This window comes from Ochotona princeps, chromosome 1 (assembly GCF_030435755.1).
Source record: "Ochotona princeps isolate mOchPri1 chromosome 1, mOchPri1.hap1, whole genome shotgun sequence".
Classification (NCBI taxonomy): domain Eukaryota; kingdom Metazoa; phylum Chordata; class Mammalia; order Lagomorpha; family Ochotonidae; genus Ochotona; species Ochotona princeps.
Genome location: NC_080832.1, coordinates 54377893 through 54392142, shown reverse-complemented (window position 1 = coordinate 54392142; position 14250 = coordinate 54377893). Strand labels below are relative to the sequence as shown.

At 44.8% G+C, this 14250-nt stretch overlaps 1 protein-coding gene across 2 annotated transcripts in view; it reads right to left on the bottom strand.

The window, feature by feature from the left end:
- Positions 1-13635, bottom strand: part of PDSS2 (decaprenyl diphosphate synthase subunit 2) — a 275263-nt gene extending 261628 nt beyond the window's left edge. Inside the window, exon 1 of one of the 2 annotated variants that reach the window (XM_058660154.1) lies at positions 13015-13635. In XM_058660154.1, coding sequence (XP_058516137.1) covers positions 13015-13307 — 293 coding nt within the window. In that variant the 5' untranslated portion in view covers positions 13308-13635. The remainder of the gene's footprint in view (positions 1-13014) is intronic. The other variant, XM_058660146.1, reaches the window with a different exon arrangement.
- Positions 13636-14250: the final 615 nt, after the last annotated feature.

Here is a 14250-nt window from a genome sequence, read left to right as displayed (position 1 = left end):
CAGGCAGAGACAGAGAGAGTTCTTCCATCTACTGGGTCACTTCCCAGATGGCCACAATGACCAGGGCTGGGCCATGTAGAAACCAGGAGCCAGGAGCCAGGAGCCAGGAGTCAGGTCTAGGTCTCCCATATGGGCGCAGGAGCCCAAGCACTTGGGCCATCCTCTACTGCTTTCGCAGGTTATTACCAGGGCCTTTGATAGAAAATGGAGCAGCCAGGACTCAAACTGGTACCCAAATGGGATGCTGGTTACACAAGTGACAGCTATACCTGCTATGTCACAATGCTTGCTCCACAAAGTCTTCTTAGAGGGTAAAAATTCAGTTTGTTAGTACTGCCTTACATGTTTTTAAGATTTATTTTTATTGAAAAGACAGAGTTATAGACAGAAGGAGAGACACAGAGAGAGGTCTTCCACGTGTTAGTTCACTCCCAAAATGGCCTCAAACAACCAGAGCTGAGCCAATCTGAAGCCAAGAGCCAGGAGCTTCTTCTGGGTCTCCCAGGTGAGTGCAGGCACCCAAGGTTTGATCCATCCTCTGCTGCTTTCTCAGTCCATGAGCAGGGAGCTGGATGGGAGTAGAGTGGCTAGGATTGGAACTGGTATCCATAAGGGATACTGGCCCCACAGATGGGAGATTTAAGCATTATGCCATGGTACCAGTCTCACCTTAAATCATTTTTATTAAAATATTATTACACTTGTACAAACAGAAATTTTTAAACTACCTATGATTGCAGTTCTCACACGACTGAAACAAATAAAAAACTGAAAACATAATATTCATATTGGTCCTAACTCCTATGTCAAATGATGGCATTTGCATGAAACTAACCTGCTATCCCCAATAGGAAACTGCTGCTGACTGCCTTGGTGTAGGTAGGTTTGAATAAGGGACATTTATGATGAAAATACATTTTCTCACAACTTTCATGTGTTAAAATGGTATGAGACTGTTGTTTATGTAACACACTGCTCTTATATCTCCTGATAGGGTCCAGAAGATTCTTCTTTCACTCTTTCATTTCTTAATTTTATGTTTATTTGAGAGAAAGAGAACACAGGGTTCGCATCAAGTTGGTTCAGCCAGGAACCCATCTCTCCGCACGGGAGCGAGAAACCCAACCACTAGCTAACACTTGCAGCTTCCTTGGGTTGGTATTAACAGGAAGCCGGGATCAGGAGCACAGCTGGAACTGTACACTCTGATACAGGATACAAGTGCCCCCAACCAGAGTCTAGACCAAATACCTGCCTTCATTCTTAACCCTCCCAAAGACAGAAAGAGAGATTTATGAGGTGCACATCACAATGGTTACTAACTCCTTCAGCAGTTCTTATTTCTAGGACTAAGGATTTTGGTTGGAGAGATTGCTATTCAATAGATTCCCAGTACTCAGAAATTAATGAGAGATCCCAGTAGTGGCTGCAATCTGCCAACAGCAAAATGGGTGTGATGATCCCAACAGGCAAAAGATGGATATGGGTTATCCAGTCACCTAAGATTTTGTTGTGAGAGGCAGAAATCCTCATGAATTCAAATCAGTAATCAATCTACTAAGATTTGTTTTTCTTTCAATAATCACAAAGGGATAACTCCAGGACTAACAAACTTGTCTGAGATAATCCAGTACAGAGTCATAAACCTTCACCCAAACCTGAGACCCTTGAATGAAGTGGATGCCAAGTCCCTTTTAAAAGGTTTTCCTTTCCTTTAAATGGATCTCTTGCCATTTACCCAGGTAATCATCATGAGCTGACAAAACAGAAATATTCAATCGTCTTGACAAGGCAAAATTGACTACAGACTAATTCTTAGGAATTATAAATATCATGAATCTATCAACTGAATCGATGACTTGCAAGGGTTATGAGATCCCAAACACATCGCAGTTTCACATATCCCCAAACACTGCCAGAATCCCCACCATGGCTGCCTGCCTCAGGAGGACTGCGTGGTTGAGAAGCACAAACTAGAGGCTCGGTGTGATGGCATAGTTGATTACGTTGCTGCATGCAATGCTGGCATCCCATACGTGCACTGGCTCATATCCCTGCTGCTCTACTTCCAATTCAGCTCTCTGCTAATCAAGTGGAAAACCAGCACAACATGACCCAAGTGTTTCGGATTCTGCCACCTGTGTAAGATACCTAGATGAAGCTCCTGGCTTTGGCCTGGCCGAATTCTGACTGCTGTGGCTTCTTGGGGATTCAGTCGCATGGAAGATCTCTCTGTTTTTGTCCCTCAGTCTCTGTAACTCTTTCGAATAAATCTTAAAAAAAAAAGTCAAAGTGGAAGCTGATCAAATTCTCTTTCCTTGTAAGAATCACTACATTTGGGCCCGGCGGCGTGGCCTAGCGGCTTAAGTCCTCGCCTTGAACGCGCAGGGATCCCATATGGGCGCCGGTTCTAATCCCGGCAGCTCCACTTCCCATCCAGCTCCCTGCTTGTGGCCTGGGAAAGCAGTCAAGGACGGCCCAAAGCCTTGGGACCCTGCACCCGCGTGGGAGACCTGGAAGACCTGGAAGAGGTTCCTGGCTCCAGGCTTCGGATCGGCGCGCACCGGCTGTTGCGGCTCACTTGAGGAGTGAATTCTCTGACGGGAGATCTTCCTCTCTGTCTCTCCTCCTCTCTGTATATCTGACTTTGTAATAAAAATAAATCTTAAAAAAAAAAAAAAAAGAATCACTACATTTGGGACCAGCACAGTAGCATGCAGGCTAATCCTCTTAGCACCAGCATTTCATATGGGCTTTCCACTTCTGATCCAGCTCCTTATTGATGTGCCTGGGAAAGAACAGAAGATGGCTCGAGTGCTGGGACATCTGCACTCATGTGGGAGACCAGAAGGCGCTCCTGGCTACTGCCTCCAGGTTTCGAACTGGCCCAACCCTGGCTGTAGTAGCAGCCACTTGGGGAGTGAATCAACAAATGGAAGAGCTCTACCTCTGACTCTCCTTATCTCTCTCTGTAACTCTGCCTTTCCAGTAAAGATGAACAAATATTTTTTTTAAAAATATCACTACATTCCTAAGGAAAAATTTTATGAGGGAAAAGCAAGATGTTACAAGACAAAAACATATCAGACTCTGGACAGTACACCCCTTGCTTGAATACTAAGTATACACACCACCCTCCTCCCCTCATTTACTTCCTCAGTAGACAATTTAAAACAGGTAATTGGCAGAGCAGCTAAAACACTGCCAGGGATGCCTGGCCCAGCCTTAACCCTTGCATGCATTTGGGGAGTGATCAGCAAATGCAAACTTTGCCCTTTTATTTCCTAATAAAGTTTATTTACAAAAGTCTTTTTAAAAAGTCTCTTTAAATGATGTTGTACTGAACCTGCAGAAAGGCAAAATGAATCTAACACAGCCCTGAAAGGATTTGAAGTAAGACCATGGTCATTTCAGTAACAACTAAAGTAACTGCTTTGGAGAAACAGCTCCTGGTTTGCTGCTACACTCCATTAGCACACTGAATAGAACACCAACGGACGGTGTGGTGGTGGCCCTGTGCCTCAACAGGCTAATCCTCCATCTGCACTGGCATCCTATGTGGACACTGGGTTGTGACCTAGCTGCTCCACTTCCCAATTCAGCTTTCTGCTTGTGATATTGGATGGCAACAGATGGCTCAAGTCCTTGCCCACCCGCTCCCTATCCTGCACTCACAGGGGAGACCAGAAGAAGCTCCTGGCTGCTGGCTAGAGTCAACTTAGCACTTGACTAAGTGGCAATGGTGATAGTAATGGTGGTTATTTATGTGCTAGGTAATGGGGATTTCCTGCAACTAAGACTGCACAAGCAATGCTAAGTATTTCAGTAACATATACAGCTCCAGATGAACCACCCACCTCAAAAGCCATGGACTACAGAGCCCCTTTCATCATAAAGAGATTAGCAATTGGGGCTGGCTTGTGAAGCCTCAGCCTATGGTGGGAACCAGTTCAAGTCCTGGCTGCTCCATTTTTTATTCAGCTGCCTGGTTATAGCCTGGGGAAGCAGCACAGAGAACCCAAGTCCTTGGACCCATGCACTCACATGGGAGACCTAGAAGTTCTTAGCTCCTTGGCTTCAGACCAGCCCCAACCTAGCTATTATAGCCATTTGAGGAGAGAGCCACCAAACTGAAGATCTCTCTCTCTCTCTCCATCTCTCTATAACTCTGCCTTAAAAATAAACGTAAATAAATAAATCTTAGGAAAAAAAAAAACATTAGCAGTCTGTCTTCTTCAGAAGAGAGGTTTGTTCTGTGTTGGATGTGATTTCCCTGTCATGCTGCTACAATGTCCCACTCCAGTGCCTCTGGTGAATAAAATCACTACCCAACAAACAAATGTAAGCTGACTTACTGGTGACCAATGGCTTCGCTGGTCCTCACACACATTCTTCGCACCTTCTAGAATCAGCCAGCACACATCATGGTGAAACATTCTGACTAAGCACTTCTAGTGAGGAGTCACCCAGGGGGAGGCTGGGCTACTGCTACAGAACACTGTCGGGGTCGAAACCAGCACTTTCCCAAGTGGGTACTGAACACTGGACTTCTGATAAATATGGTCAATGACCTCTCAAGATTTATTCTGTTCCCTGCCACTAAGACTGGGAAGTACTAAAAGTTTAGTACCCAAGAAAGAATGATTTCACCGAGAGAAGTCATAACAGCACTGCTGAGCTGGATGCTGAGATTTCTGCTTAGTTCAGCAGGCCAGAAAAAGCTGAAGAAAGGCTGAAATGGGTTTATAGATCAGCTAACAAGAGAGCCAGAACAATGGCAGATGAAATATAAGAAATGCTCTGTAGTGTCTCTACAAAAAAAGAATAAAAGACCATTAACAACAGTGTGTAGGTTGGGCCACCAATGGCTTAGAATATGGGCATAAATCAATCAAGCAGAGCTATTTGTAAGGCATTATTCTAAGCATCCTACCTGCAGTAACTCAATCAATCCTCACAGAACTCTACAACTGGGGGGTACTGTAACATCCCAGTCTTACAGATAAGGACACTAAAACCCAGCGAGTTAAGGAACATCACCCAAGACCACATAACTTAGTAATGGGAGAGCCGGATGGGAGCCCGTACCATCTGATCGCAGAGCTCACACTCACTGCAGTGTTCCTCAGGAATTCCTGGATGGCAGCAACTGGGCTTTTTTCCTGTTTGTCCATCCCATGCCCAGAGCACCTCAAATATTTGTGGAATGAATTAAAATTTATAATTTTCTCCTACTCGTCCAAGAAAAAGTTCTGTACAAGTAATGCAGGTTTTTCAGTCAGTAATTACAGGAATGAATCTAGAAAGGGCCTTTCACAAACATGGATGAAACCAAAAATTAATTTTCTAATAATAAACTCAAAAATCTCTAAAGAATTTTACCACACAGAAAAGACCAACAAAATTTTTTGGATAGCCAAGTAACTAATTGAACTCAGGGACAAAAACTCTCTACCAAGCAATCAATGCCCCATAAGAGACTAAAGGTAATAATTTGTCTCCAATAAGTGAATACTAACTTAGTCCCATTTATCTACATCTGAAACAGAAGGTAGAGTGTTTTGAAGGCAAAAGCAAAAGAGAGAATAAATAAGAACTATTACAAAAGCCAAATCTGTCTGGTGGACTCAAATGAAAATCAAGCCCACTACCCAAAGAAATTAGCCAAGTTTAAATAACAACAAAAACCCAATTCTATAATAGAAAAATATTAATCATCAGGTTTCAAACAATTAATAATCCTCTACTTGATACTCAAAAGTACTTGAGATCTTGGGCCCGGAACAGTGGCCTAGCAGCTAAAGTTCTCGCCTTGAAAGCCCCGGGATCCCATATGGGCGCCGGTTCTAATCCCGGCAGCTCCACTTCCCATCCAGCTCTCTGCTTGTGGCCTGGGAAAGCAGTTGAGGACGGCCCAATGCATTGGGACCCTGCACCCACATCGGAGACCTGGAAGAGGTTCCTGGTTCCCGGCTTCAGATCAGCGCGCACCGGCCCGTTGCGGCTCACTTGGGAACTGAATCATCAGACGGAAGATCTTCCTCTCTGTCTCTCCTCCTCTCTGTATATCTGATTTTGTAATAAAAATAATAAATCTCAAAAAAAAAAGTATTTAAGATCTTGACAGTGGTTATTATACAAAGCAAATTTGCAGAAAAGCTAAAAGCACTTCTACATTAATTACTTATACAGAAATGAGATTAAATGTACATATATGAAGGTATATAACACAACTGGATAATTACAATTAATTAGAGAGGCAGTAATGAAACCATAGAGTGCCGGCTGCAGTGGGAGGAGGTAAAGTTGATGCTGTTACCACCTTCAGATTCCTCCACATTACCAAGCTACATCCCATTCCTGAGCAACCTACAGACCATTGCCCAGCTTGGACAGGGCCACAATCCCTCATCCACAGCCCCTAAAACCAAATCTCTTTCAGAATTCAAATATTTTTCTGATATGAGTGAGGTAACACATTACCGAATACTCCAACAGAAACTGGGGCAGCACCCTACAATCAAATGCATTAATATTTAGGCAATAGAACGTATGAATATTCATAAAGTAGGATAAATAAAGACTATAAATAGTCTCAAATATTTGTGAGCTGAAAAGATACTTTGTTTTCTGAGGGTTAGAAGTTTTAAATTGTGGACTACAGACTTGTACTGTCATGTGGTGTACAATGCATATGCTCTCCATTTGTAAACTGATAATGGTTTCCCTATCTGGCACATTCAGTTGCCACGCTAATTTTCAGATAAGTCTGTTTCAATGCTTAGGAAACTAAAGCCCAGATGGATGAAGGGACTTCCCTGGGGTCACCAGTGACACACTGACAGATGAACACAAAACTGCACCACTCTCCAGTAGTCTCTGCCTAGCCCTCCCCGCTCTTCAATCCCTCACCCTGGACTTGAAGTGATTTTTATAAAAGCTTTCCAAAGGAACAAAATTATTGTCAACAGAAAGTTGCAAAAACAGCATAGAATGCCACAAATCCTTCACTAAACTTTACTCATTGACAATCTCTCTTATACTATAGTAGTAACACAAAACAAGACAAAAAACTGATATTGGTATACTAATGATAACTAAACTACAATATTCATTCTATTTCCAGCATTCTAAAAACATGCGTTGATTCATGTGTGTCAGTGAATATAGTTCTATGCAACTCTGTCCGACACGTAGACTCATGGAGCCCCATCAAGACTCCACACTACCCCACCAACACAATAGTCCTCTTCATTTTCTTACTACTCCCTGTTCTCTGCATTGCTCCTGATTCGATATACAACTAATCTGTTCCCATCTCTATCACTTGTTGATTTTTGGAAGCAACATTCTATGTAAACAAAATCACACAATACAGATAAACTTTTGAGACCGACTTTAAAAAAACTGTGAAAAAATGCACACCCATAAAAGTCACTGTATAGTTTAGTAGTGAAAAGCATATTTATATTGTCATGTATCATATCACCAGGACTTTTTTATCTTGCAAAACTGAAACTCTTTACCCATTAAACAACTTCACATTTCCTCATGTGTCCTTTCCCTAGCAACCTCTCATTATTTCTGCAATCTGTGTCTCTGAATGTAACTATTCTAATACTCATTTAAATGAAATCAAACAGCTTTTGTCTTTTTGTAACCAATCTATGTCCTCAGGATACATCCATATTATAACATCTGCCACATCATCTTTCTTCTTAGGACTAACATTCTACCATATACAGTTAATACATACATTTTGCTAATCCATTCCTTCGGCCATCGATGGACACTTAGATTGCTTCCAACTTTTGACAACTGTAAATACTATGTTTCTATGAGCATAGGTACACAATATTTTAAGATGCTACCTTTTATTCTTTTTAAGATGTATTTATATTCGGTCCTGGCAGCACGGTGGCCTAGCAGCTAAAGTCCTCGCCTTGAACTCTCCCCGGGATCCCATATGGGCGCCGGTTCTAATCCCGGCAGCTCCACTTCCCATCCAGCTCTCTGCTTGTGGCCTGGGAAAGCAGTTGAGGACGGCCCAATGCTTTGGGACACTACACCCACGTGGGAGACCTGGAGGAAGTTCCTGGCTCCTGGCTTCAGATCGGCACAGCACCAGCCACTGCGCTCACTTGGGGAGTGAACCATTGGATGGAGGATCTTCCTCTCTATCTCTCCTCCTCTCTATATATTTGACTTTGTAATAAAAAATAAATAAATAAATCTTTAAAAAAAAAAACTCAGGACAAAAAATGCGAACAACCCAAACTCTGATTAAGAGACAACTACAGTAAATTCCCACAACTGAATTTCTATACCAATGGAAAACAAATGAAATTGTTAAAGACACAATGATGGGCTTAAAAAAAAAAACCAGTAAGTCTGGTAGTAGGCTAACCTCTGCCTGCCACTGCCACTGATCACATATGGGCGCCATTTCGAGTCCTGGCCATTCTAGTTCCAATCCAGCTCCCTGTTTAAGGTCAGGAAAAGCAGCAGAGGATGGCCCAAGTCCTCGGGTCCCTGTACTCAAATGGATGAACCAGAGCACCTGCTTCAGATTGGCTCAGGGCACTGCAGCAACCTGGGGAGTCAACCAACCGACAGATTTTAGCCTCTGTCTTTCCTTCTCTTTCTGTAATTCTGCTTTTCCAATAAAAATTAAATAAAATAATTAATCCTTAAAAAGGAGACCCAGCAGGGCCAGTCTACCCTCAAACTGCACCTGTTCTCAAACGTGGGAAGCCAGGGAATCAGGCCAACAGTTGCCCATGACAGAAACCAGCTTTCAAACAACGCTGTCAGCTCAGCCAAGAACGAGGTCACTGGACATTAACTGCCCTGGGGACAGAAGGACCCCTTGGTGGGAACCACTCTAGGCCATAAGCTATAAAGCCTTTTCTCTTTTACTTGTAACAAAAGGAGTGTTAAGCAGCCATGCATATTAAACCTTGGGAAAAGTGTCTGCTGGGATCAGTGTGATGGCTCAATTGACTCAAATCCTCCCCTTGCAGGTACTGGGAGGCCATATGGGCACTTGTTCATGTCCCGGTTGCTCCACTTCCTATCCAGCTCTCTGGTTACGGCCTGGGAAAGCAGTAAAGATTGCCCAAGTCCTTGGGTCCCTGCACCCATGCTGGAGACCAAGAAGAGGCTTCAGGCTTCTGGCTTCAGAATGAATCGGCTCCCAACATTGTGGCCACTTGGGGAGAGAACCAGAGGATGGAAGATCTTTCTCTTTTTCTCTGTAAACCTTGTATTTCTGATTAAATGAATACATCTTTTTAAAAAGTCTCTGCTAGCTGGCACTGCAGCTCCCTTGAAGTCACTTTCTGCTGGAGTCCTGACTTGACCACAGGCTGCTACTTTGTTCTCACTCAGCTCAAAAAAAGCTAAAAACAGCCACTCTAACTCCCGACAGTTTCCATAAGCAGAGAGGGAGGGACTGAGGGAGCCTAGGACTAGAAGCAGGCCAGACTAACTCCATCACACAGCTTCTTACCAGCGCCTACACACTCCTAGCCTGTGCGTTTTCCTTTGCCACACTATGTACATTATTTTTTGTTTCTTCTTTCACACTGCTTCACAAGGCCTTCGTTAATCAATCTTTCAATCAACTCTTCCTAGACCAGTATAACCCATTGTCCACTAATATTCCATCCTAATACCCAGTGCACCCCTTTCGCAGCCAGAGGCAAATGGTGACCACCAATACCATAAAGCAAAAGGCGGCAATGTCAGGCTGGGCAGAGCACAAGTGACTCCATGGTGGCCACCCAGACTTCTTAAGGCAATACGCTCACCCAGGAATGTTTGGAATGTGCTGTCAGGACCACCCAGACCTTGTCTTAGCAAGAAGAGGTCAGGAACATTGGCCAGACTGAGTACCCTGAACTACAAATCACAGGCATACATAATCTGAGGAGCTGTCATTGTCCTCCATCCCTAACGCATAAGACATATAGAGCCCAGTGCCATACACTCTAGGTGTATGTTTTCCTCATGCATGCAGTTATGCCCCCCACTTCCTCTACCCTGTCCCTCTCCCCTTCCCCTGCCATGGAGTGGTCCTGAGTCATCTCCCATGAGGGAATTGCTCATCAGCCTTCCCCTCCCCCCCAGTCTTATAAAACCATTTGTCTGGAATAAAAAAAAAAGTTATGTCACAGGAACCCATATGCAATACTATTGTTTAGGGAAATACCTCCACACTTTTATTTATGAAGAGACAGGACAGAGTGAGCATCCACTTGCATTCACAAACACCCAGACTGCCTGGGACTGGGTCAGGCCTCAAGCCAACAACCCAGATCACCCACAAGAAGCAAGCAGGAACACAGACACTGGAACTATTATCACAAAGCCCACACCAGCAGGAAACGGGACTTGGGAGCTAGAGCTGGGGACTGAACACAGACGCACCAATGTGGGAAGTGGGCATTCCAGCTGGCAGTGTAACCTCCAGGCCAAATTTCCACATTCATGGCCTTTAAAAAAAAAAACCAATAACCTCCAATTAAAAACAAACAAACAAAAAAACCCAAAAACCCAGAATAGTGTGGTGGGGTCAGGAAGACAGACTTGGGAATGCAGAAGTAGTTTCAACAGGATTGATAAAATAAACAGGGTAGTAGGCTCATTTACCTCATTAATAAACTTTAAAATAAGCACACACATAGACACATGTGTTAGTATGTGAGTGTTCTGAATGCCACAGAAGAACTAATATTCCAGCTATTGAACCAGTTTAGTCTGAATCAAAGTAATCTTCCTGACAGCCAGAAACAACCAAGGAAACAAAGTCATTATTAATGCTACTTGATACCTTTTGTAGTAAGAAAATGATAGGTATCTCATAAAAACTAATCTACAGGGGTGAGCAAAGCAAGTGGGTATGGCTGTAAAAAGAGCAATAGGAGGGAACCCTGCGGGAATGAAAATGTTCTGTGTCCTGAATGTATCTATGTTATTATTTTGCTTGTAATACTGTACTAGTCTCACTACATGGTATACTGGGGTCCCTCCTTATTCTTTCTTCCAACTACATATGATTCTACCAGTATCTTAAATGTTTAATTAAAACAAGAAGAACAGGGCCTGCATTGTGACATATTGGGTAAAGACACCGCCAGCGAGGCCAGCATCCCATATAGGCTTTAGTTCAAGTTTTGATTGCTCCACTTCCAGTTCTGCTCCCTGCTCATGGCACGGGAAAAGCAGTGAAGGATGGCCACCTAAGAGCTTGAGCCCCCACCACCCATAATGGAAGACCTAGTTGAAGTTCCTGGCTCAGTTCTAGTCCTTGAGGTCAACTGGGGAATGAATCAGCAGATAGATATCTCTCTCTCTCTCTCTCTCTCTCTCTCTCTCTCTCTCTCTCACACACACACACACACACACACACACACTCCTTAACTTTTCCAAATCAATGTAACTCTTTCAAATCAACAATTCTTTTTTTCATGAAAAATGGAAAAAGAACATCAGTTTTGGTTCAGATTTCTACTTTGGTAGTTGGTGACATTTTAGGTTACATAATTTAGGGCTGTCCTAGGCATCTTAGGATACTCAACTCCTTCTATTAACACCCCAAAATATCTCCATACATGGTCAAACATCTCTGGAGATGAGGAAGAAGATGCTGAGAACCAGTGCTCCAACTGCAATAGCCAAGAATAATTTTGGAAATGCTGGTTGGAAGAAGATTAAAGAGGATATAACCACTAAATGTCATGCTAAATCAAAGGTGAAATCATGAAGTAGACGGTGAACAACCTTATCTGGTAAATAACAAAATTTGAATATGAAGGGTACATTATTCTATCAATATTTTTTAAAGATTTATTTAATTTTATTACAAAGGCAGAATTACAGAGAAGAGAGACAGAAATATCCTCTATCCACTGGCTCATCCCCAGCTGTAACAGCCAGAGCTGAGTCAATTCAAAGCCAGGACTACGAGTTTCCTCTAATCTTTCATGTGGGTGTAAGGTCCCAAAGCTTTGTGCCATCCTCCCTGTCCTCTCCAGAGCTAGATAGGAAATGGAGCAGCCAGTGCCCACATAGAATACTAACCCACACGGGACATAGCCAGTTGAACCATAATCCATCAATATTAAAATATACCAAGTTGATAACTGTTCTGTAGTTTTATTTTTAATTTTTAAATGTAATTGGGAGGCAGAAAGGTACAGATAAAGAACTCCTTTCTGCTGATTCACTTCCCAGATGACTGCAAGCTAATTCCATTACACAGCAACACAACTGGCAGGAACCCAATGACTTGAGCCATCAGCTCTGCCTCCCAAGGTCTGCATTAGCAGGAAGCTAGAACCAGAAGCCAATTACACATCAAACCCAGACCCTGATGTGGGATGTGAGCTCTGCTAGGTAAAATGCTCGCTCCTGAACTTGAACTCTGTAAGGATACCCCAAAAGTGCCTGTGTACTGGGTGAATCTAATTAAACGAGTTCTTTGTATTACTTTGATTTTTGCAATTTTTCTGAAGGTTTGAAATTAATTACAAATCAGGTGTGACTTAAAGAGGGAGAAAAAAATCTCAAAGGCTCTAACAACAAGCCTCATAGCAGTAAGGCAGCATAAGCAACAAAAACCCCAAGCGGATAAACGACTGCGAAAGTGTAGTCAACCCTTAGAAAGAACCACGCACTCTCAGCCTGCCTCTCCTGCACTCTTCCTGAAGGCGATCCAGAACCGAACGTCAAACCCACCCCACTTGTAGAAAGTTTCTAGAAAGTGAGTCGATACACTTGCAGCCCTGTTCGATTTCTCCACAAGTCCAGATACTTTCACTCTGAAAAGTTAAGAAACGCAGTCGCCTACAAATGTTCTGAAGAACACCGTTTTCCGTTCGTTGGACCTGTGGAGGAAGACTACGCAGAAAACACGCCACGGAAGGTCTAAGCGAGCTGAGGGAAGGTAGGAGTAGCCAGAACTGCCGCCCAGAGGTGCGAGCGAGCCGGGGCAGAGAGGGGAGCGCTCACCTGGCCGTGGTAAGCAGCGGGTGCTGAGTGCCCACCAGCTTCCGCACCTGCATGGCGATGTTGCTGAGCTCGTCGCTCAGGAGGCAGCGGAGGCTCATAAAGGACGTGGGGTAGCCCACTATCTTCTCGGCCTCCGACACTACCTGACTCCAGTGCGCCGGAGACCTGGAGGACTGGCCTCGGCAGGAGCCCACGAGGACCTGGCGTCTCCAGCCCGAGCAGATGGTCTCGGCTGACGGAAACCACCGCCAGCCACTCCGGGGCAAGTGTAAGTGCAGCTGCCGAAGGCTCATCCTTGGAGTCAGAGAGGGACCTGGGGGACAAGCGGAAAGGGGTTTCTCCGCGGAGCTGGCGCGGGAAACCGGGACAGAGGAGGACCTCGCAGGAACTAAAAAGAAGAGACGACTCCTGACGCTTGTCAGGGTGTGGCTGCCTGGAGCCCAAATGAACTTTCAACTGTGGCTCTCTTTAGGCAGGGATGGACAGACCGCAGCCCCAGATCAGCACTACTTAGGGCTACCTAGAATAGGAACCACGATCCCTGGCCTGTGTGGGGGACGCCATACTGGAGGCGTGGAATACGGCCTGCCGTAAAGATTCAAGAGGGCTCTGGAGAGGCCCAGCGCGCTGCCTGCTTTACGGCGCAGCCGAGACCCCCCCCCCTCCTTCGCAGGGGCGGGGCTTGGGAGCTGAAGCGCCGAAGGCTGGGCCGCTTTCAGCGGTGCTGACTGGAGGTGTACTCGGGCATTCCTACACAGCTCTGTCCCCGGCCCTAGGCGATGGAGGCGCTCGCCTAGCGTCGCCATCCGCCTCTCTCCCCTGGCAGTGACCCTACACGGCGGGGCTGTGTGGTCGCTGAGCCCATGGGCCAGGAACTCAGAGAGGGAACACCTAGTGATAAAGCCCCCAAGACAATGCTACTGGCTACTTCCTCCTGGCTGAGCCCAGTGGAGAGGCTCCCCTTGTCCTCGGACTACCAGACTCGCAGCACTCCATCTGCGCCTCCTCCCCAAGGATGCGTTCAGTCAGTCAGCTCACCACCTCTCAACGTTTTCTTACTCACACCTCCGGCCTTGGGACATCCGCTCAACCATCCATCATTCCAAACTGTTTCATTGCCTCAAGTGCTTTTCTCAAATTAACATCCTTAGCCCTCAAGCCAGCTCCATGTTTCCTGGGCAGTGACTGAAGCACAGCCCCACATGTCAATGGCCTGAGATCACACGACAGGGCTGT